General features: G+C 44.7%; 1 protein-coding gene across 3 annotated transcripts in view; it reads left to right on the forward strand.

The window, feature by feature from the left end:
- LOC307183918 (UDP-N-acetylglucosamine--peptide N-acetylglucosaminyltransferase 110 kDa subunit-like) overlaps positions 1–17835 on the forward strand; it is a 96130-nt gene extending 78295 nt beyond the window's left edge. The window contains exons 1-2 of one of the 3 annotated variants that reach the window (XM_079917087.1): positions 2654–4552; positions 16750–17835. In XM_079917087.1, coding sequence (XP_079773213.1) covers positions 3509–4552; positions 16750–16800 — 1095 coding nt within the window. In that variant the 5' untranslated portion in view covers positions 2654–3508 and the 3' untranslated portion in view covers positions 16801–17835. Of the gene's footprint in view, positions 1–2653; positions 5982–16749 lie in introns of those variants that run through there. The other 2 variants (XM_079917085.1, XM_079917086.1) reach the window with 2 other exon arrangements.
- Positions 17836–23911: the final 6076 nt, after the last annotated feature.

A 23911-nucleotide genomic window follows, 5' to 3' on the forward strand; every position in this document is an offset into this window, starting at 1 on the left:
TCTTGAGATAAGCTTTTAAGCTAAAATATTCCTTGTTTTAGTTTCTGAACTCTACAGATAAATGGGGACTTTGCTGGTGTAGTCTTTTTATAGGTTTTGTAAACCACTTGAGCTTATATCAGTCATTTTAGTGTCTGACATAATGTTTGGAACTATCAGTGCTTTGTTGGTTTATAGATGATGGCTTAAATTCTTCTCCTGGTCCGTTTCCTTCTTCCCTTCCCCCCACTTTAAAAATTCTCCTGTAACTTGGCTAACAAAAAACCAAGTCTGATTCAAAACCTCCCAGAGTGTTTCTCTTAACCTCATCATCTGGTGCCAAATGAAGATCCTTAGGAGTGATTATTAATTCTGAAGGGCACAGTTGTGGTACTGTCACTGATGATAATAATAATGGATTTTGGCCTAGAGTTTTGACCTATTTCACCAGTGTTTTACCGTTGACTGCCCCTCTATGCTGCTTCCAAAAGTCATAGTGTGTGATAAGATTTTTACTTTCATTTCTAAAGTTTTTTTTTTTTTTAGTGAGTCCTGTTCTTCCTTTTTCTTTCAGCAGAAATAAAATCCCAGATAAGTATAAGTATTCAAATATTTGATCAGTAAGTCACAGTTATCTCCAGTACATTAAATAACTTTCATCAAAGAAACATGTTATAGGTAAAAAGCTCTGAAGGACCAGCTATGTATATGATAATTATGTTTCAGATCTTCTAGGGTATTATATATAATAACTTGTCTTCTGGACGTGGTCTTGAAGTCTCTATGGATTCAGCCTCGGTAGTAGCGAACTGCACTGCTACTTGGTTTGGAGTACAAATTAGACTTTAGCCCTCCTGGAGGTTGAGTTTTTGGTATTGAAAACCATAGGAGTGAAATTATTGTATTTCAACAAAGGATCGAGGGCTTGAGGCTTAAACAAGGCAACATATGTGTGGGAAGCAGTCAGCCTTGAGAGCAGGTAAGGACATGCCAGGCATGAGGCCGCTGCTCGAAGGGACTGTCCCTACTTGTTCCCCTCCTTATTCCATTCCATGGGAGATAAATCACCAGGGCCCAGATATCAGAAAGAATGTAAAATTTGACAAGCAAAGCTGTCTCCCCCCTGCATGTGCAGGTTATTTTTGATGATTCTGGGTTTATGGGTTTTCTCCCAGGGAAGTTAACCTTGAGCCGAGACAGTCTGTAGATAATGTAAACCACCATCTGGCAAGCTTCCTTTTTCTAGTCTATTTAATCTGCAACTGTAGCATAATGACTTTGGAATTACTGTTGCTGTATTACCAAAATCTTAAACTAGGATATTTTTGACAAATGCGGTCCTTAGTTAATTTTTAGAGCTACAAACTGTCAGATGGCTCTGAAATGACAATTGTATGGCTATTCTTCAGGGTGATCACAATATGGTAATGGCCTTGAGGTATCACTAAAAAGCAGGAAGGTGTGAGTCTTCCTTTGGTTCCGGAGTGAAATGCGAGTTGGAGTTGGAAAAGAGGCCCACAACCAAGTGTTAGAGAAGGAAATGTGAGGTCATTAGTGAAAAACCAAGTTGAAGTTAAGGGGAAGAGGCATGAGGAAATGGTCAACTGTTACAGTATTACAAAGATCATCAAGAAGCATATCCATGAATGTAGTTTGTATTGCAATCTGCTGAAAAAGAGACAAATATCCCGGCCTGGCCTTCATGGAGATTATATTTTATTGATTCTGATAATAGATTATTGTTGAAAAGGGCCTCCTATAAATTATAACCATGCAAAGGCAGCAAGATAATTTTTTTTCCTTTATGTATGTGTTTCTCATACCTACTCACTTCTCTCTTAGGGGAAGAGAAAATCACAAAAAACAAAATTGTCAAGTCTCAGCTATTCCTTTTCAAAATAATTTTTTTTGCAAAATCCAGTGGAGGCAATAGGTTAACTGTTAAGATTTGTAAGGCTCAAAAAGCTAGATTTTTACAAAGTGTAGCCAAATTTTATTCCATACATAATAGCTTTGGAAAGAATATGTGATGATGCAAAGTTGGAAAAAGGTGGTTTTTCTTCCGTGAATGGCTTCACTGTGTTGAGAGAAGAGGCACAGAAGAAATCAAAGTAATTAAACATGGGGTGAGTTTTCCTGATACGGGACTCTAGTGCTTTAAAATAGACTAGATAATCCTAGGGATAATCTGAGGGTAGAACAGACCAATGCCTCATTTCCAGTCTGGTACCCTGGAAGAAAACAGTGTATTTCCTTTGAGGTCTTGAGAGGTTTTTCTTCTGTTTTGTTTTGGTTTTGGTTCATTTTGTAATCAACCTTATTAAGGTATCATTTACATACAATAAAATTCAGACATTTTTAGTCAACAGTTCAGTGACTTTAATTAATGTATACATTTGTATAACTAGCACCCCCATAAAGATAGATAACAATCCTAAAACCCTAGAAAGTTTCCTCCTAGGCTTTTGCAAAAGTATCCCCATCTCCCACCCCAAGGCCACCACGGATCTGCTTTTTATCTTTAGAGATGACTTTTGCCCAGTTTAGAATTTCATGTAAGTTGAATAATACAGTGGGTGCCCTTCTGATCTGGCTTCACTTGCTCAGCATATGGTTTTTGAGATTCATTCATGTTGGGATGTTTTAAACCAGGACTTTAGCCTGGGTGGCTGATGTTGTCTTGTGGGACTCGAGGGACATTGTTCCAGCTAATGATTAAGAACTCTCCAGACAATAGGGGCTTCTTAGACAATGGGTGAATTTCCAGGATGTCCGGCCCCCTTCCGAGAAGGAGGGAGGTAAACAAAATGTAAAAAAGGTATCTGTCAAAGAACCAATCAGGAAGCCTGGGACAGGTTCCCTCTCTGGTCCGAACAGAAGCTAAGAACCTATCATTAAAAATCACAATTGAATCCACACTTTGCATAACAGGAAATTAAGACCTATAAAAATGCATGTTCACGCCCTGGGCGGGTTCCTTCTTCGGCCTCCTGCGTGAGGACCAAGGAACCCCGGTGCACCGGCCTTCAATAAACCTCTTGCGTTTTGCATCAGCTTCCGACTCTTGTTGTTTCCCGGGCGAGTCAAAACCCCTAGGAGACCGCGAAGGTCTAACATTTGGGGGCTCGTCCGGGATTCCACTCGCCCCGGACCACAAGAACATCGGGAGTTGGAGGTACCAGGTAAGCTCGAGCTTGATTGTCTGTTTGTCCCTTGTTCTTTGTGGGCCATTATCGGAGGAAAGCCGTAAGAATCGGCTTATTATGGAATCTGTATCGGACCTCTGGCTAGGCAGACGTGCTAATAGCCGGCGTCCATGAGCCCTAGGGGACGCCCTGGTGGCTCATCTGGAAGGAGAGGCAAACTCTGTCTCCCCTTCACTCGGTTTCGGCAGTTCCCTTTGTGATAACTGCCATCTGAAGAGGTTTCGGTTTTGAAGCGAGCTCGCGGCGGCCCATACGTATATGTGTTTTGTGGAGTTCTAACTGTTTCTGTATTGTGGTCTATTCTTCTTCTCTGACGGACGACAATGGGACAAACTATGACGACTCCTCTTTCCCTTACCCTAAGCCATTGGACCGAAGTTCGGGCCAGAGCCCATAATTTTTCGGTAGAGGTAAAGAAAGGAAAGTGGCAGACTTTGTGTGCCTCTGAATGGCCAACATTTCAGATAGGATGGCCCCCTGAAGGATCCTTTTTATTAGACAAGATTAGGTTGCTGAAGTCTAAGATATTTAATATAGGACCCCACGGACTTCCAGACCAAGTACCATATGTCTTGGTCTGGGAAGATTTAATTCTCTCCCCACCTCCGTGGGTCCGACCCTTTGTTTCCTCAACAGGTACGTCCGCGCACACATCAGCAGCGTCGGAGATATTAGCCCTAAAGAGAAACCCCAACACGGAAAAGCTACCCGGCGCCCCAGATCCACCGAAAGCAATTTATCCTGACCCGCAGTCTGATTTGCTTCTTTTGGATTCCCCACCGCCTTATCCTCCGGCCCAAAATCCCCTACCACCTAGAGGACCCCCAGCTCCACTGCCCTCGGCACCAATGGAACCATCCATGGTGGAAGAAGAAAGGGGTCCCTCAGCGGGCGCTAGGAGCCGGAGGGCTATCTCCCCGGACTCCACTGCCCTACCTCTTAGAGAATATGGCCACCCCGATGGCCAAGGGAATAGACCTCTCCAATATTGGCCCTTTTCCTCTGCAGATCTTTATAATTGGAAAATGCATAACCCAACTTTTTCCGAAAATCCACAGGCCCTTACCGCTTTAATAGAATCCCTTGTTTTCTCCCACCAGCCCACATGGGATGATTGTCAGCAGCTGCTTCAGACTCTCCTAACGACTGAGGAGAAGCAACGGGTTCTTTTGGAAGCCAGAAAAAATGTATTAGGTGCCAGTGGGCAACCTACCCAGCTGCCTAATGAGATTGATGCTGGTTTCCCACTCGTCAGGCCAAACTGGGATTTCAATGCCCCGGAAGGCAGGGAGCGCCTGAAAACGTATCGCCAGGCTCTGGTGGTGGGTCTCCATGGAGCGGCCAGACGGCCCACTAATTTGGCTAAGGTAAGGGAAGTAACCCAGGGGCCCCAGGAATCGCCAACTGTGTTCCTGGAACGTTTAATGGAAGCCTTTAGACGCTTTACCCCTTATGATCCAACTTCGGAGGAACATAGGGCTACTGTAGCAATGGCTTTCATTGATCAAGCGGCCCCTGATATTAGGAAGAAATTACAGAGGCTAGATGGCTTGCAGGGATTTTCGCTTCAGGAGTTAGTAAAAGAGGCAGATAAAGTATATAACAAAAGAGAAACCGAGGAAGAGAAGGAAGAAAGAAAGCAGAAAGAGCAGGAAGCCCATGAAATAAGACGGGATAAGAGACAAGAGAGGAATTTAAGTAAGATACTGGCCACTGTGGTTGGAGGAAGAAATATAGGGGATAGAAATAGGCAGGAAGGGCGAACGGCAGACAGAAGGCGGCCATTAGACAAGGACCAATGTGCCTACTGTAAAGAAAAAGGACATTGGGCGAGAGAATGCCCTAAGAAAAAGAATGGAGGAAGGCCAACCAGAAACAAAATCTTAACATTGGAAGAAGACTAGGAAAGTCAGGGCTCGAACCCTCTCCCCGAGCCCCGGGTAACTCTTAAAGTGGAGGGGGAACCTGTTCAATTTTTGGTAGATACCGGAGCCCAGCACTCCGTCCTCCTCCACTCAAAAGGTCCTATCTCAGCTAAAAGGTCATGGGTGCAAGGAGCCACTGGGAATAAACAATATTCATGGACCACACGAAGGACAGTAGATCTTGGGACTGGACGAGTAACTCATTCATTTTTGATCGTTCCGGAATGCCCCTATCCTTTGCTGGGAAGAGACTTGCTCTCCAAAGTAGGGGCTCAAATCCACTTTCAGCCAGAAGGTCCCACCATAACTGACAATAAGGGAAGATTACTCCAAATATTGACTATGAGATTGGAAGATGAATATAAATTATATGAAAAACCTTCATCTCTACGGGTTAATGTCACAGATTGGGTAACTCGGTTCCCGCAAGCCTGGACAGAAACCGCTGGTATGGGGATGGCTAAAAATCGGCCCCCAGTACTAGTGGAACTCAAGGCAACTGCCACCCCAATAACGGTTCGTCAATACCCCATGAGTAAGGAAGCCAAAGACGGCATCCGTCCTCACATACAGAGGTTGCTGGAATTGGGCATTCTGGTAAGATGTCAATCCGCGTGGAATACCCCTCTTTTGCCAGTTAAGAAACCGGGAACTAATGATTACCGACCAGTGCAAGACCTGCATGAGGTAAATAAACGAGTGGCGGACCTCCACCCCACAGTACCAAATCCTTATAATCTCTTAAGCACTCTTCCGCCCCAACATACATGGTATACTGTTTTGGACCTTAAAGATGCTTTTTTCTGTCTAAGACTTTCTCCCCTCAGCCAGCCCTACTTTGCCTTCGAATGGAAGGACCCAGCATCGGGAATATCTGGCCAACTGACATGGACTCGTTTACCTCAGGGATTTAAGAACTCCCCTACCATCTTCGATGAAGCTCTTCATCAGGACTTAGCGTTATATAGAGAATCAAATCCACAGCTAACGCTACTTCAATATGTTGATGACATCTTATTAGCTGCTGAAACCCAGGAAGATTGTATCAAGGGAACTGAAAAACTGTTAACAGAGCTTGGAACCCTGGGATATAGAGCTTCAGCCAAGAAAGCACAAATATGCCAACAACAGGTCAGTTACCTGGGGTACCTGTTAAAAGGGGGACAAAGATGGCTCACGGAGAGCAGAAAGGATACGGTGGCCCAAATTCCGGCTCCCAAAAACGCCAGGCAAGTTAGAGAATTTTTGGGGACGGCCGGATTCTGTAGACTATGGATTCCAGGGTTTGCCGAGCTGACAGCCCCATTGTACCCCCTAACCAAAAACAGCACTCCTTTCGTTTGGGGCGATAAGGAACAACGGGCTTTTGACCAAATCAAACGAGCTTTACTTTCAGCTCCAGCCCTAGGACTGCCAGATGTAACCAAACCTTTTCATTTATATGTGGCCGAAAATAAGGGCATTGCAAAAGGAGTATTGACTCAGAAATTGGGTCCCTGGAATCGCCCAGTTGCTTATGTGTCAAAAAAATTGGACCCTGTGGCATCAGGATGGCCCACCTGTTTAAAGATAATCGCTGCAGTGGCCGTCCTAGTCAAAGATGCTGACAAACTAACTTTAGGACAAAATCTAACGATAACAGCTCCTCATGCCCTGGAGAATGTAATCCGTCAACCACCGGATAGGTGGCTAACTAATGCCAGGATGACCCATTACCAAACCCTGTTGCTAAACTCAGATCGCATCAAGTTTGCTCCAGCCACAGGACTCAATCCAGCTACCTTGCTACCTGATCCCGATTTAGAAGGCTCCACCATCATCCATGATTGTCAGGAAGTGTTGGCTGCAGCACACGGTAGTAGACCAGATCTGACGGACCTACCCCTTCCTGATGCTGATTTTACTTGGTTTACTGATGGGAGCAGTTTCCTGGAAGGAGGTAAGCGTCGGGCTGGGGCAGCCGTGGTAGACGGAAAACAAGTCATCTGGGCAGCTGCGCTACCACAAGGGACCTCAGCCCAACGAGCTGAATTAATTGCCATGACAAGGGCATTGGAGATGGCAGAGAATAAAAAGGTAAACATCTACACGGACAGTAGATATGCATTTGCTACTGCTCATATCCACGGTGCCATCTACCAACAGAGAGGGTTGCTAACCTCAAGTGGCAGAGAAATTAAAAACAAAGACGAAATTGTGGCTCTATTGGTTGCACTTATGCTTCCCACTAAAGTTAGCATCATTCACTGCCCTGGACACCAGAAAGACAATACCCCAATAACTAGGGGTAATAATATGGCTGACAAGGTGGCCCGAGAAATGGCATCGGGAGAAGTCATTTTAGGACTGTCAGATAAAGTTCCCGAAAAACCAGGCAGCGACGAGGAAATCATCCCGACCACAACCAAAGGAACTTTGTCCCCTCAGCAAGCAGAATCCATGTTACAACAGATTTATAGATGGACACACCTGGGGACTAAAAAAGTGATATCCCTGTTACATAAAACCGGGTACGGAACCCCTGGATTGACAAAATTAGCTGAACAAATTGTACAGGAATGTGTTCCATGTCAACAGGTAAATGCTCACAGGGGAAAACTTGAAACTGGAAAAAGGCTCAGGGGAGACCGCCCAGGAACTTACTGGGAGGTGGACTTTACCGAAGTACGTCCTGGAAGGTACGGTAATAAATACCTCCTAGTTTTTATAGATACTTTTTCAGGATGGATAGAAGCCTTCCCAACGAAGAAAGAAACAGCTGCTGTGGTAGCCAAGAAGATCCTAGAAGAAATTTTTCCTCGATTTGGGGCGCCAAAGGTAATAGGGTCCGACAACGGTCCAGCCTTCGTCGCCCAGGTAAGTCAGGATGTGGCCAGATATTTGGGGACTGTTTGGAAATTACATTGTGCATATAGACCCCAGAGTTCAGGTCAGGTAGAAAGAATGAATAGAACTCTAAAAGAGACCCTAACCAAATTGTCCTTGGAGACTGGCGGTACAGATTGGACAGTGCTCCTTCCTTTAGCCCTGTTCCAGGTTAGGAATACACCTTCCCGGTACCATCTTACTCCTTTTGAGGTGCTATATGGGGCCCCACCTCCCCTTCTCACCTTAGGAGAAGAAATAAAACCAGACTGTCAAAATAACACTGACTTGTATGCTAGGCTATTGGGACTCCAACTGGTCCAAAAGGAGATATGGTCCCAACTCGCCGAGGCCTACCAACCGGGAACACCGGGAGAAACTCATCCTTTCCAAGTCGGAGACTCTGTATACGTCCGTCGGCATCGAACCCAGACGTTGGAACCTCGATGGAAAGGACCATACACCGTCCTCCTAACCACCCCAACGGCCATAAAGGTGGACGGCATCGCTGCCTGGATCCATGCTTCACACGTGAAAGCTGCACCAGCGGCGGCATCATCAGGATGGCGGGCCCAAAGAACCGACAACCCGCTCAAACTCAAGCTTCTACGAACCTAAGACTTATAATTTTGGTTTTACTGCCTTTACTGACTGTAAGTGATTTTAGCCCTCACCTGCCCCAACGTCTAACTTGGCAGGTAATTTCTCAAACTGGAGATATAACCTGGTCTGTAGGGCGCGGTCAGCTAACTGCTACGCGGCAGGAAGCTGAAATAAGCTGAGTCATCCTTCCTGTGGCCACTGCGCTTGCGCTAAGTATACTAATGAGGTTTTAAAGTAGCGACCTATCCGATGCTGGCTCACAAATCGCACCATCGGCGAAAGCCAATCACAGAGCGACACATGTTCTTAATCCCTATATAAGCAGACTGCTATAGGATTGCGGGGTCTTCCTTCCATCTTTCTTCAACCAAGCTGTGCTCCAATAAAGTGTGATACGAGAAGAATCTTGCGTGTGGCGGCTCGTTATTCTGCTGGTCGGAAACGGCCCGCCGCAAGTGGTGCCGAAACCCGGGAACTTCGCGCCCTGCATGGAGGACCGATTCAGAACTCGACACACGGAGTGAATCGTCGGATCAAGATCCGATCTGGGTGCCATCAAGACTGACGAGAATTGTTGAAGAAAACTTCGGAGAAGATGCTGAGCTGGATGTTCCTGATGATTCTTAATCGAAGTCTTTGTATTAGTTGGAATTCCACAAAGGATTATTCAGATTGTGCAACTGAGTGCTGCCGGGCTGGAGCCCGTTGCCTTTGGAGATTTTGCCTCTTGGCTCTCTTCTGCCTTTTCCTTCTTTGGGGAGTGGTTGGGGGTAGGAATCTTTGGAGTCTGCTGTGTATTTGGGATTATGCTGTGTCTCTGGTTGGTCTGTCGTGTGCGTATCAGGGCACATCGAGATAGGGTCCTGCTCACTCAGGCACTTCTGGCTATTAATGAAGGAGATTCTCCCGCAGCCTGGCTCTCCGCCCTGAATAATTCGAAATGATTGCCCTTGCACCTCTATAGGGAGTCCTGATTGCCCTTGCACAGAGAGGCCTTGTCGCCATCGCACCTCTATAGGGAATCAGCCATTATTCTGAGGCAGCCCTTGCACCCTGCGGCCCTTGTTGGCATTGCACGCAGGAGGGTGCCTCAGACATGCCAACAGAAAACTGCCCTCGTACGGGCTATGTTCTGCTTGGTGTTCTAATAAATAAAAAAGGGGGAGATGTAGGGCGCGGTCAGCTAACTGCTACGCGGCAGGAAGCTGAAATAAGCTGAGTCATCCTTCCTGTGGCCACTGCGCTTGCGCTAAGTATACTAATGAGGTTTTGAAGTAGCGACCTATCCGATGCTGGCTCACAAATCGCACCATCGGCGAAAGCCAATCACAGAGCGACACATGTTCTTAATCCCTATATAAGCAGACTGCTATAGGATTGCGGGGTCTTCCTTCCATCTTTCTTCAACCAAGCTGTGCTCCAATAAAGTGTGATACGAGAAGAATCTTGCGTGTGGCGGCTCGTTATTCTGCTGGTCGGAAACGGCCCGCCGCACTGGTCCATTAGCCATACTGCCCCTCCCTGGACCTGGTGGCCAGACCTTTTTCCTGATGTCTGTAAACTGGCCATAGGAGCTCCCTATTGGGATCTAGAGAGTTATTATGATCAGCATAATGCTCTGTCCCAACTTCTAACTAAAGCTGATTACTCCGGAGAGGGTTGTAAAAACCAGGTCCGAAGAAGTTGGCTCAGAACCCTCTCCTTCTATGTATGCCCCGGGTTCCATTGCCCCCGATCCCTGAATTATAAATGTGGGGGAACTGAAAGTTTTTATTGCCAAAACTGGGGATGTGAAACCACAGGAGATACTTATTGGAGACCCACCTCAACTTGGGATTTTATTACAGTAACAGCCAACTATACTCATACTCCTTATAGGGGTCCCCAATCCCTAGTCCCCAAATGTTCAGGATGGTGCCACCCCCTCAAAATTTCCTTTAGTAATCCTGGAAAAAAAGATAAAAAATGGATAAATGGCCATTCATGGGGCATTAGATTTTACAAGAATGGATATGATTTGGGAATATTGATGACCCTTAAGCTAAAAATTGAGACTCCTGCTCCTGTGTCGATAGGCCCAAACCTTGTAATTAGCCCCCCGTTACCCCCAGCCCCTAAAAATAATGGGACCTCTGGGCTGAAAGAGACAACGATTAAGCCTGGAACCCCCCAGGATAGAATGCTTTCTTTGGTGCAGGCAGCTTTTACGGTCCTTAATGCTACAAACCCAGAGGCTACAAAATCATGTTGGCTCTGTTATGCTGCCCCTCCCCCTTATTATGATGCTATAGGATATAGTTCTAATTATACTAATGTCAGCTCCCCGGACCATTGTCGATGGAAACAGGAAGGGAACAGTAAATTAACTCTGTCTTCGGTTTTTGGAAATGGTACTTGTGTAGGAACACCTCCCCAGTCCCATCGACACCTTTGTCATGATTTTAACCTCCCTTCAGGCTCGGGATATCTTGTACCTCCCCAAGATGGATGGTGGGCATGTAACACGGGGCTAACCCCTTGTGTTTCTCTAGAAGTTCTCAACACTTCAGCTGATTTTTGTGTACTAGTGCAATTAGTTCCTAGACTTATCTGTCATTCAGATTCGTCCTTTCTAGATGAATACGAGGGAAGAAAAAGATGGAAAAGAGAACCTATAACCCTCACGTTGGCCATGCTCCTAGGACTAGGAATAACTGCTGGGTTAGGAACAGGAACCACAGCCCTCATACAACAACCCCAGTATTATGCAAGTTTAAGACAGGCTGTAGACATCGACCTTCGAGCATTAGAAAGTTCCATAACTCAACTAAAGGAATCACTCACCTCACTTTCAGAAGTGGTGTTGCAGAATAGAAGAGGCCTAGATTTGCTGTTTCTTAAGGAAGGGGGATTATGCGCCGCTCTAAAAGAAGAATGTTACTTTTATATTGATCATTCAGGAACCATTACCAAAACCATGGATAAACTCAGGGAACGCTTAGATAAAAGGCAAAGGGAGAGAGAAAACGAAAAAGGATGGTTTCAATCATGGTTTGATAAATACCCCTGGTTTACCACCTTAATCTCTACTCTGTTGGGACCTCTTATTGTTTTATTGTTGATTTTAACTTTTGGACCATGTATTCTAAATCACTTGATAGCATTTATTAGAGAACGTATCAGTACTGTACAAGTTCTAATGCTAAGACAACAGTACCAAAGTTTACGAACAGAAGATTGAAATTCCATGATTGGAATCAATAGTCACAAGAAAAAGGGGGAAATGTGGGACTCGAGGGACATTGTTGCAGCTAATGATTAAGAACTCTCCAGACAATAGGGGCTTCTTAGACAATGGGTCAATTTCCAGGATGTCCGGCCCCCTTCCGAGAAGGAGGGAGATAAACAAAATGTAAAAAAGGTATCTGTCAAAGAACCAATCAGGAAGCCTGGGACAGGTTCCCTCTCTGGTCCGAACAGAAGCTAAGAACCTATCATTAAAAATCACAATTGAATCCACACTTTGCATAACAGGAAATTAAGATCTATAAAAATGCATGTTCACGCCCTGGGGGGGTTCCTTCTTCGGCCTCCTGCGTGAGGACCAAGGAACCCCGGTGCACCGGCCTTCAATAAACCTCTTGCGTTTTGCATCGGCTTCCGACTCTTGTTGTTTCCTGGGCGAGTCGAAACCCCTAGGAGACCGCGAAGGTCTAACAGTCTGAAGGCACCTATAGGTACATCTGAGTCTCTGGCATTGTCACTGTCTGTTCTTGGCTCAATATTTTCAACTTTACTAAGAAGCACAAGGTTGAAGTAAGGAAGATCACTGTCAGTATAATGGAGGTGAAGTGGGTTCTGTTATATAATATTCTCAGCATAAATTGACCTGCTTGGAATCATTGTGTTGATAATCGACAAGGATACGCTTCCTCCAAAACCTTGATACTATAAAACTTCTAAAGGACGCTGTCCTAGGACTCTTTTAGTTTTCATTTTTTGGGAAACATTTCTGGAAAATTCAAATGCTCGCAACCTGAGAGAAGCAATTATTCACCTGAAGGCTAACTCTGCTAAAGTTGAGTTGTCCGACCTTTACATGCTGATAGAAGCCAAATAGCCTTGCAAAACAATGCTCTCTTATTGGATATAAGCATATAGATTGTTTAAGATGGACGTGTATATGCAGTAAAGTGAAAAAACAAAGAATCTTTGAGTTTCCCTTGCTGGGTTTTTTTATTTTTTCATTTAAGTTTCTATAGCATATGCTAATAATTCACAGTAACCTCAGGTTAGTTTTAGGTCCACTCTTTACATAAATGTTGAAGTACTCCATACCCACCTTTTTTCTACCTTCCTTCTTTTCTTCCATCTTTCCTTTCTAACTTCTTATAATCCATTATACTTAATCCTGCATTTGCTGAGGTGGCAATTAGTGTAGGAAAATACTGTGAAATTTTGCTGTTCAGAATGCATGTTGACCAAATTCTATATTGAGAAAAGGTCTGAATTTACCCAGAGTAACCCTTTCTCAGCGTCTTTGAATAAAGGCCATAGAAAGTGGGCTATATATAGTATCCTGACAGGTATGTAGAATTCATAGCAATTGCCCTCAAAGAGCTTACCTAGCGTAGATGCATATGAATGCATTTAATGATTGTTTTATTGGCAGCAGTGCCAACATACACAGTCTGTTTTGTTTTATATCATTCTCATTACCTGCTCTTTACCACTGTATACATTGCTAATGGCGTGGTTTCTATGGCTTGTGAATTTCACCGCCAAATAATATGTAATTTATTGCACACTTCAGTGTAGAAGATGGAGACTCCATAAATTTTCGTGTGCTCTTTGCCCCTTTGGAATGTATTACACTGAGATCAGTCAAAGTAATAAATTTATTTCAAATGTGCGTGATAGGTAGACATCAATTAGGACTGATGGGCAATATTTCTTCTTCCAGCAACATAACAGTTTTTAAAGATGAAGCCATTGAAGATGGAGTTACTGAACATGGGACTCAGCTCACTGGGATCCTTCTTAGAAAAATAAAGGACAACTTGGATTGGATTTGTGTGGCTTATTCAAGTAGTAACTAATCAGCTACATCTTGGTGAACTTAATTTGTCACAATCGTTTGGTATTTTATTAACTCTCTTCCCACGACTCTCACGAGAACGGATCATGAGTATCTTAAAACATACTAAGTTGTCTTCCATCCCTGTTAATCTAACTACAAAAGCACACTTTCCTTATCCAATGCAACTTACTGTCTTTTAGAGTGGCTGGGGTTTTAATTCTCTACAGAATTAAAACCAGCAAAGAGAAACATTTTCAAGAGCCACCACATTGTAGAGCCTTAGAAAGAAGACTTTAGAATTAAGGACAAATATATCATTTTATAGCTAAAGCACCTGAGGCCTAAAGTAGGCAGGTAACCATCGAGGTCAGGGAAAGGGGTGGAAGATCAGGTTTCAAGCTGAGAAAGAGTCTACAGGGACTCAATCTGAGCAGGTCAAAAACTGAAAGGAGACCACGAATGTTCTGGGAAGGCTGGCATCTGGCCTCCAGTGTGGGATTCAGATGGGGAGTGGCTCCTGGGGGAACTGAGCTTCTGCAGTAGGCAGAGAAGTCCACCTCATCTCCGGAAAGTGCCACTGACATCAGGGAGTTGAGGGGAAAGAGCAATGAGTTCCAGTCCACCTGAGAAAGCAGGCCAGTCTGATTAACTCTGAATTTAGGCTTATTTCAGATACTTCTTGAGAAAGAACTTGGACAAGAGCAATTCCCACACAGCCTCTTTTAAATCCATGCCCAGTATTTTCTGGTGGAGCTGCTTAAACCCTCCAAGTGACTCCAGTATTTTAATTTCACTCTGTATTTAATTCCGACAGTTCTGTGATTGATTATTTAATGGGCAAATAAGTAGGGTCACAAAAGAGTGTGAATGTATTTTACAGGATGAGGATGGGCGGAGTGGAGCAGTCTGGAATGGGACACCAATAAAAAGGGATCTTGATAAAGTAGAATGTCTTATTAGAAATGGAGAGGAATTCGCAAGGAAATTAGTGCCTGACACCACGCCCTTCTCTCTGCATGTTTAGAAGCTAGTTTCTAATTCTATTTTCATAGGAGATGTGCCTGTGATGAATTGTCTTTTACCTCCACACGATTTATCACATGGACATATTGTGAAGTTTGTGTGAGAGAAAGCAAGTATGAGAAATTGTCTTGCAAGCAGCTATAAGCACTGCCTGGAACAATCTAGGATAGAAGGGAAAGGAAAGGAAGGTGGAAACAAAGGAGAAAGACAGCTAATGATGCTGGAGTCTCTCGCTGGGATTTGTGGTATCTCTTTTTGAAACTAAGTACAGAGAGTCAGAACTTGACTGATTGTTTCTTTATCACGGTTTGTTTTCATTTTTGCTTTTTTCTTGCTCTCTCATCAGTTATTCCAGCCAGTGCCATGTCATTTTCAGTTTCAGTAAGCATACCTGTCTTGTTTCCATTTGCATTATTCATGCAAACGTTGATTGAACTGATGACCCCGAGTTATCACGGAAACATTAGATACACCAGTGGATACATTTCTTAATTTTAGAAAAAAATTCCCGAGTGAAGGTTAAAATAACTCCTCTTCAATTTGTCATTTACAAAAACTTCTCCTAACATACAATACCTCATTGCCTAACAATGCCAGATAAATGAAGAATTCCTATGTATTCATGAATGCAGGCTAGTCTGTATATTTTTTGGCAGGTATGACCGTTACCGAGGGTAATGGCCTTGTTTGCTGGCCATGTCCTGTCTCCTAGAAAGTTGTACTTTCTATTGTCTTTCAGTTGGTCCATGGGATATCAGAGGTGAATTTATAAAACTATACTTCCCTTTACAATTACTTTGTTTTGTTTTGTTTTATTTTGTTTTACTTGAAGTGTAGTTGATTGACAATGTTGTGTTTCAGGTGTACAGCCAAGAGATTCAGATATATATATTTCTTTTTCAGATCAGTTTCCTTTATAGGTTATTACAAGGTATTGAATATAGTTGCCTGTGCTATACAGCAGGACCTCGTAGTTTATCTACTTTATACATAGTATACACTTACTTTGTGTGATCCACGCTGGTCAGACCACATAATTATCTTCACTTCTGATATAATTTTTTCAGGTCCAACCTCAAATCTTTGATGAGAAGATATTTTAAAATAAGTTTAGCATGTGTGTGCTCTAAATCCAACAGTAGTTATTAGAGATATGATTTTGCACTAGGTATTCCTCTCTTTTTTGTTCTTGGCCAACCCATTGAAAATTCGTTTTTATTTTCTGGTTGGTTTGCTAGATGTTTATGACTATAATAAAAGTCTTAAATTTTGTCTCATATCTTAAAGCACAATCTGAATTAGCAATGGATATTGTGCTATACATAGGGGCTGTGATATAAATATAGTTTCTAACTTCAAAAACATATAACCTAGAAGGGAACACAGACACATATGCAGCAATCATGGCAACTGCATTTGTTTACTAAGTGAAATAGCACTGAGATGGATAAAGTGCTAGCAAGCCTTGAACAGGCAAATCAGCTTCAAAAATAGATGCGCAGTTCTTTAAAAATCTTTTTAACATTTTTCCAGGTACATGTAGAATATAACTTAGCATAAAAACGGTATGGGTTTGAGGATATGGGGAGGGAGAAGGTTAAGCTGTGACAAAGTGAGAGAGTGGCATGGACATATATACACTACCAAAGATGAAATAGATAGCTAGTGGGAAGCAGCCGCTTAGCACAGGGAGATCAGCTCGGTGCTTTGTGACCACCTGGATGGGTGGGATAGGGAGGGTGGGAGGGAGACAAAAGAGGGAGGGGTTATGGGGATGTATGTGTATGTATAGCTGATTCACTTTGTTATATAGCAGAAACTAACACACCATTGTAAAGCAATTATACTCCAATAAGGACGTTAAAAATAAATAAATAAGGAAAAGAAGACTGACTCATCCAATTAAAAAAAGAAAAGAAATTCTCTTGTCCTGGATTCAAGAGAAGGGATGAAGTAAAAGGATGAGGAAGAACAAGAAGAGGAAATATGAGCGTGGAGAGGGTAGGAGGAAGAGCAGAAGGCAAATAAGTGTATGTGCTTCCCTTGCCATCCCTGACTTTTTTTTTTTTTTTTTTTTTTTGCGCTTCAGGAAAACCCAAAAGCCAGAGAAGAGCACGGAGGTGGTCACCACTGCATGTGAACAAAAAGGTGGAGAGAAGAGAATGGTGGTAATCTGCGCAGGCAACTGGAGGATGACCTGAGTGCATCTCGCCAGGGAACGGTCCCTGTTCCACAGAACCCCTGAAGATGCCAGGCTCTTATGTTTAGATGGGGGGCCGAAGGCGTCTGTGGGGTCACCACATACATCACTCCTGGAGGTGTTGTTCACTCTTTGTAAAGAGTGTCCCTGGTGAGGTTCCACATCTCCCTCTGCAGGACCCTGCCTTGCCCTCCCAACCCGCCGAGGTCAGCAGGCAACATCCCCAGTTAATCACCAGGTGTGGTGAGATATCTGAAGTGGCCCTGGTACCCCCCAGTTCAGGCGTCCTGGGGAAAGGGTGAGGAGGACAGAGGCACCGGGGCTTCTTCTCACGCAAGCAGACAGCTCACCTGGCCCAGCGCTGCTGCATCCCTGTGGGCACGCGGTAGCCCTGGCATCCGGTAGGGGACACTGCAGGATCCACACCTGGCTGGGATTTGCCCACCCCCTGGGGACCCCTCAGCCTCTGTGGAGCCCCACTGAAGGGCCTGGGTCACCTCATGGCACCATTTCTCAACCTGAGGTTCTATAGATTTTCCATAGATGTGTAAAAATTGAATACAACACACACACAAAATGAAGGCAATTCAAAGCAATGCTAATTTAGGATGAGTTAAAAGCCCAGGTTTCCAAGTTAATTATGACCTTAAAATTAGATAACAAATACATCTGGTTTTATTACACGCTGAAAAGCAGTGTCTTCTACAAACTTTTCATGTTGGGATACAGCAAAGCTATAGAATTTATGATTCTATGACCACAGCATCAGGATATTTTTAAATTAAAAAGCACAGGCAAGTTTGGCTGGGGTGTTAAAGAAAGAAAAATGATTATTAGGGGAAAAGGGAACATTGCGGTTCTCTGCCCACTTCCACTGTGCTGGTCTCATGATGGGCCGTGTTGCGTGTGGGCTGGAGGGACAGGGTCACTACTCCCACCTGTGTCATCAGACCTCCCACTCCTCACAGCGCCCAGGTGGGAGGGACCCACACTTTTCACCCTGGAGCCCCAGAGCCTCCCCTTTCCTCTGCATCACTTTCACTGTTCAGGGGACCAATCACTTGAATGCCGCCCGGCCAAATGCCCAGGTTAAATCGCCCCTGTAGGACAGGTCTCTGCTACCAGAACACACTTGGCAAAGAGCAGCAAACAGGCCCCAGTGCCCTGGGGATGTGAGCCCTGGGGATGTCAGGGCCCAAAGTGACTTGCAGGGTCTGAGTAGCCCCCTGGGTCCCACACACCGACCCCAGGGAGCCCACCTCCCCACTGACTCCAGTCCCTGCCTTTGTGTGGCAGGTTCTGGTCTGACACCTGTGACGACTGTGACCTGGAGGCCTCAGCCTGAGACTCAGAGGGGATGGAGCCTGCGCAGTGTCTGGCAGCTTAAATGAGACACGAGGCCAAGGAAGGAGGGCCGCCTCTCTGCTCCCCCTCCGCTCCTGAGTCAGCTAGTGAGTGCCGGTTACTTCCTGTCGGAGCTGTACAGATTTAGCATAAATTTTAGATATAGGTCTTATTTTTAACAGTGAAAGGCTGTTACATCAAGCAAAATTGATCTCCTCCTCGGTTTTTTTTTTTTAAACACTTCTATGTAAAATAACACACAAGTGTAGAAAAGCACCCTCCGCAAAGGGAGGGCTCAGTGAATTACAGTGGGCGCTCCACTCTGGGGAGCAGTAGTTTTTCCCTCTGTAAAAGCCCAGATACTTCTGAGAAGCTCCTCAGCTTCCTTACTCTGGCCCGACCTCCACAGCGGAAATCCCAAAGGGACTGGATTCTCCCAGCCCTCCAGCACCCTCCACTACTTTCTGATTGTGCTGCCACACTCATTTTGAGTTATTTGTGTGTAAATCACTGCACTTGGAATATACGTGGAGTAACTGATTTCATTCTTATAACCGAATAAGTTAGCACTTATTCTTCTCCCCTTCTGCAGGGGGCAGCCAGGGTGCTGGGGACGTCCTGTATATTGAACTGGGTGTTGGTAACAGATGTGTTTATATTTACAAGAAACCATAAAGCTCTACGCTTAAGATCTGTGCCCTGTACAATACACCAAGTAAACTTCAATTAGAAAGAGATGCCAAAAAATTTCCCCACAAAACAAACTTCAGGGCCTGGTGGCTTCCTCTGATTTCTACCAAACATTTAAGACAGAAACGATGCCCGTCTCCTACACACTCTTCCAGAGAACAGATACAGAGGGAACACACCCACACTGCTTTCATCGGACCAGGAGAATACTGATGTCGTACCCGCAGCAGATATTACAGGACAGGAGAAATTACAGGCTAAACACTTCTGAATGTCGATGTCAAAATCCAAAAGCAAATATTAGCAGTCTAAATCTAGAGGTTTTCAGAAAGGAAGGAAACTGGGATTTCGTGGTGGTTATTTCCAGTGGTTGATGTGAACAGGATCACTGGGTGTTTGGGCGCTGCTTGGGAACGTGGAGAGAAGGGACAATGCCATCGGGTTAGTGGAATGAACATTTGGTGACAGAGATTAGGAGGGCCTGGGTCATCCTCAGAGACAGTCCTGGGATGGGGTCTCTAGGCTGTGGCTATGGAGGGGTCCCTCTAGAAGGGCATGGGCCTCTCTCCTGTGCCACTGCAGGGTCTAGGGATGGCTGAGGAGTTTGTAGGGGCTGGATTTTGATGAGGAAGGATGAGCAGGGAAGGTGCGCCCTCAGAGCCAGTGCAGCCACGGCCCCTCCCCAGCCAGGCCGTAGCCCAGGCTACTCAGACAGTTGCTCACATCAATAGTCAGGCGACACTGGGGCACGCCAGCTTCACCCACTAAACCACCAAGCACAGCCCAGCAGGCCACTGTCCTCATTAATCAGCACTACCTGTGCATCCAGGGCTGGTTGTTGAAGACCAAGCTAATTTGTTAGAGATGTGCCATGTGGGCAACTGGCTTGGAGAGACCAGGGCTCTGAGCCACGTGGAGACAAGCCGACCACTGGTCAGACCACCAGGAGGCTCACCCAGTGTGTGAAGACGCTGAGGGAGGAGGGACGTAGATGGGACCCCCTGATCCTTCAAGGGACCTTCTTTCAGGGATATTTAAGAGCTGTGGGGTCAGGGATCAACATGTAAGGGGGGCAGCAGGTCAGGCATGGGCCCTCCTGTTGGCTCAGACCCCTCCTGTCCTTGGAGCAACCATGGGGCAGGCAGGAGGATTGGGGGCATGGAGGGAGGGGAGCCCTGGGCTCATGGGTCCAGAGCACCATCTAGAGGATTCAGGGGTTCAGGGATTTCTGTCCCAGGGAACCAACTACATTCCTGTCCCACATCCATCTGTCATCAGCTTTGCGACTCCGGGAAAGTCACTTAAAATCTCAACATTTTCGTGCCATGTACCATAAAATATGGTTCACAGCACCTGCCATGAGTTCCCCACGGGGCTGATGTGGGGATCACAGGAGATGATGACAGATATTCTTCACAAGCTCTAAAACATCACACCCATAACCTTCCCCACTCCCCTGCCCTGTGGCATCCAGGTCCCCTCTCTGGAGGCAGCACTACCACATTTCTTGCTTATTCTTCCAGACATTTAATATTTGCACACTTAGGTAGCACTTATGAAGTAACCATCATTTTTCATCAGGGTCTACCTGATTTGCTGTACTAAGCTTCATCATGTAATACTAATAAGTGGGCCCTATTAACGTTTCCATTATCACAGAACAAGGAACTGAGGACAGAGGGTCTGCATAACTTTCCCAGGTTCACGTGGCTTCTGGTATGATTTGAATCCAGACCATCAGGCACCAGCCCCCACTCTGTCGGTCACTGTGCTGTGCTCCCTTTCTGTATTATCTCACTAAATAAAGTCATGTCCCCGTGCAGTCAGCCTGCTGGCTATTTTAAGTGCACACCACATTGCAACACCCTCTTCTCAGCGCAGCTTCGATTCACTTGACTCCCCTAGACTCCCCTAGGAGGCTGGTGAACAAAGAGAACAGACGTGTGACCTGGGAATGAATTGACACCTCTGCATGGTCTTCTCCCAGCAACATATCAATAGTTCTCTCAGTTTTTGTTGTGTTTTCCTGGATCATGACTCGGGTACCAAGAAGAAAAGGAAGATTATAAAGGAGTCAAACATAGGATGCACAAGAATATCATCTGCGATCAAGATAATCTGCTGGCCATCCGCAGCGGTGGTTCAGGCACATCAGAATCAGCATCTGGCCAAACAATAGGGTAGGGACACAAATAGCACCCCTACTAACCACTCCATTGAAGGTACTGTGGAAATAATACCAGCAAGTAGATTCAGGAGCAATGGCTGTAGTTTGTACAGCAGAGCCTGGATCTGGCTGAGGGAGGATTGGGCAGGGAAGGTGCCCACTCAGAGCCGGTGCAGCCACTGCCCGCTCTTAGGCAGGCCTTAGTCCAAGCTGCTCAGACGATTGGTCAGTTTCTAGTCAGTGAGACCCTGGGGGCCTGTAAACTTCATCTGTTAAGCCACCAAAACACCAGCCCAGTAGACCCTGTTCCCAGCTAATGAATATTAACTGCTCATCATCCAGGTTTGATCAGTTGAAGATGATGCTAATTCTCTGTGCAACTGTCATGTGGGCAGTTGGTTTGGAATGTCCTGGGTTTTGAGTCAGTTAGGGAGTCAAGTAGACTACTGGTCATTCAGGGTGGTCACCTGACCACCAGGAAGTCTCACTGCAAATCAGCTGCTAGGATTAAGTGCTGAGGGGGAAGGGAGGAGAGATGAACACATATTTGGATACCCCGGTCCATCAGGGGGTCTGCATTTGGGGGAAAGACATTGTATTTGGGGTCAGGGATTGAAACGTAGAGCCAGGAGGTGGGTCCAGATTTGAGCCATTCTCTTGGGCCAGGCACCTCCTCCGAGTACCAGCTGTCTCCCTGCAGCATCCTTGGGGCAGGAGGATGTGGGAAAGGGAGTGAGGAGAGCTCTTGGTTTGTGTATCCAGGGCATGATCTCATGTCCATGTGTTCAGGAATCTCTATCCCACCCCTGCCACAGACCCATCACTCATCAGTGTTGTGACTCTGGGCAAGTTACTCAATCTGTCTAAATTTCAGTGCCCTGAACCATGAAATATGGGTCACAGCCCTTACTCTGCCCACCCCACAGTGCATCACAAGAAATAATATTCTTTCCATGAGCTCTATAACTTCTTACTCATGTCATCAATGTGAAAAAGTAGGCTCTATCCTCCTGTTTGTAGCCTCCTAGGTGCCCTTTCTGGAGACGACCTACTTATTCTTCCAGGCATTTAATACTTGAACATTTATGTAGGTAGCACTTATGAAATACCCATCATTTTTCTTCAGGCTTTGTATTTACTAATTTTTAGCCTCAGAACATAATACGAATAAGCAGGTCCTACTAATATTTCCATATCCCTGGCCAGGGAACTGAGAAACAGAAGGGCTAAGTAACTAACCTTCCCAGGTACACGTGGCATTCAAATAGGATTTGATTTCAGGCCATCAGGCACCAGCACCCATACTCTCCCTCATTGTGTTGTGCTGACTTTGTACTTGTCTCATGTAAATAAAGTTATTTTCCCCATGTGATCAGCCTGTTGGGTATTTTAAGTGCACGCTCAAATGCAAGGTCCATCTTCATAAGCCCTACTTTGATTCAGGGGACTCCCCGGGCAGCTAGTAATAAGGAGATCTGAAGTTTGACCTCTGAATAAGTTAAGACTTTTGCCAGGAAGATGTCAACACCTCTCACTATTGTGAATGTATTTCCTAGGAACTTGTTTCAGGAATATGAAGAGAAAAAGACAAGGATTCAAACCAAGGATACATATGGGGATTGATCCTCCGTGAAGAAAATATACTGGCTGGCCCTCACCGTCATTCAACAGCTCAAAATGAACATCTAGTCCCAAAGAGTTGAGCCTCAAATATCATCCCATACAAGCCACTCCATTGAAGTCACTGTGAGAATTCCATCCTGAAACTGATCAAGAGTAATGACTATAAAAATGTTGTCATATTATCCTTTGATTGAGATATAATTCACATTCCATCAATTCACATTTTTTTTAACTGTGTGATTCAGCTGCTTTTAGTGTACTCAGGTTTTGCAATCGACATCTCTAATTCCAGTACATTTTCATCATCCCCAAGAGAAACCTCATACCTAGTATCAGTCATTCTCATTCTGTCCTCCCCTTTCACCCCAGCCCTGGGTCTTTCTGTCTCTATTGATTTTCCTATGCTGGACCTTTCATATGAATAGAACCACACAATGTGCGGACTTGTGTGTCTGACTTTTGCAGTAAGCAAAATGTATTCAAGGTGCATCCAGGTTGTAGCATGTATCTGTCCTTCACCCTTTTAATGGCTGAATAATAGTCATTGTATGGATATAACACATTTTATTTTTCCATTCCTCAGTTGGCGAATAGTTGGGTTGTTTCCACTTTTTGGCTATTATGAATAATGATATGACAATATAACACTCATGTACAAGTTTTCGTGTGAACATATGTTTTTTATTTCTCCTGGACATATACCTGGGAGTGGAGTTCCTGGGCCATGCTGTATCTCTGTGTTGAACTTTTTGAGGAACGGCCAAACTATTTTCTTTTTCATATTTGCACCAGCGATGCTTGAAAGTGCCAATTTCCCCACATCATTGCCAACACTTGTTTTTAAAAAAATTATATGGCACAATAGTGGGTATGAAGTGGTATCTCACTGTGGTTTCAGTTTGCATAATTTTGACTAATAATTTTGGACATGTTTTCATGTGCTTATTGGCAATTTGTGTCTTCTTTGGAGCAGTATCTATGCCGATTCTTTTTCTCATTTTTAAAATTTGGTTATTTGACATTTTATTGTTGAGTTGCCAGTGTTCTTTATATATTCTGAATACTAGGCTTTATCAGATATATGACTTGCAAACATTTTCCTTCATTCTGAAGGTTGTATTATGTCTTTCTTGATGGTGTTCTTTGAAACACAAAGGATTTTAATTTTGATAACGTCCAATTTCTTTTTCCTTTTGTTGCCTGTGCTTTTGCTATCATATTTAAGAG

The sequence above is a fragment of the Stenella coeruleoalba genome, assembly GCF_951394435.1.
Source record: "Stenella coeruleoalba genome assembly, chromosome: 3".
Taxonomy (NCBI): Eukaryota; Metazoa; Chordata; class Mammalia; order Artiodactyla; family Delphinidae; genus Stenella; species Stenella coeruleoalba.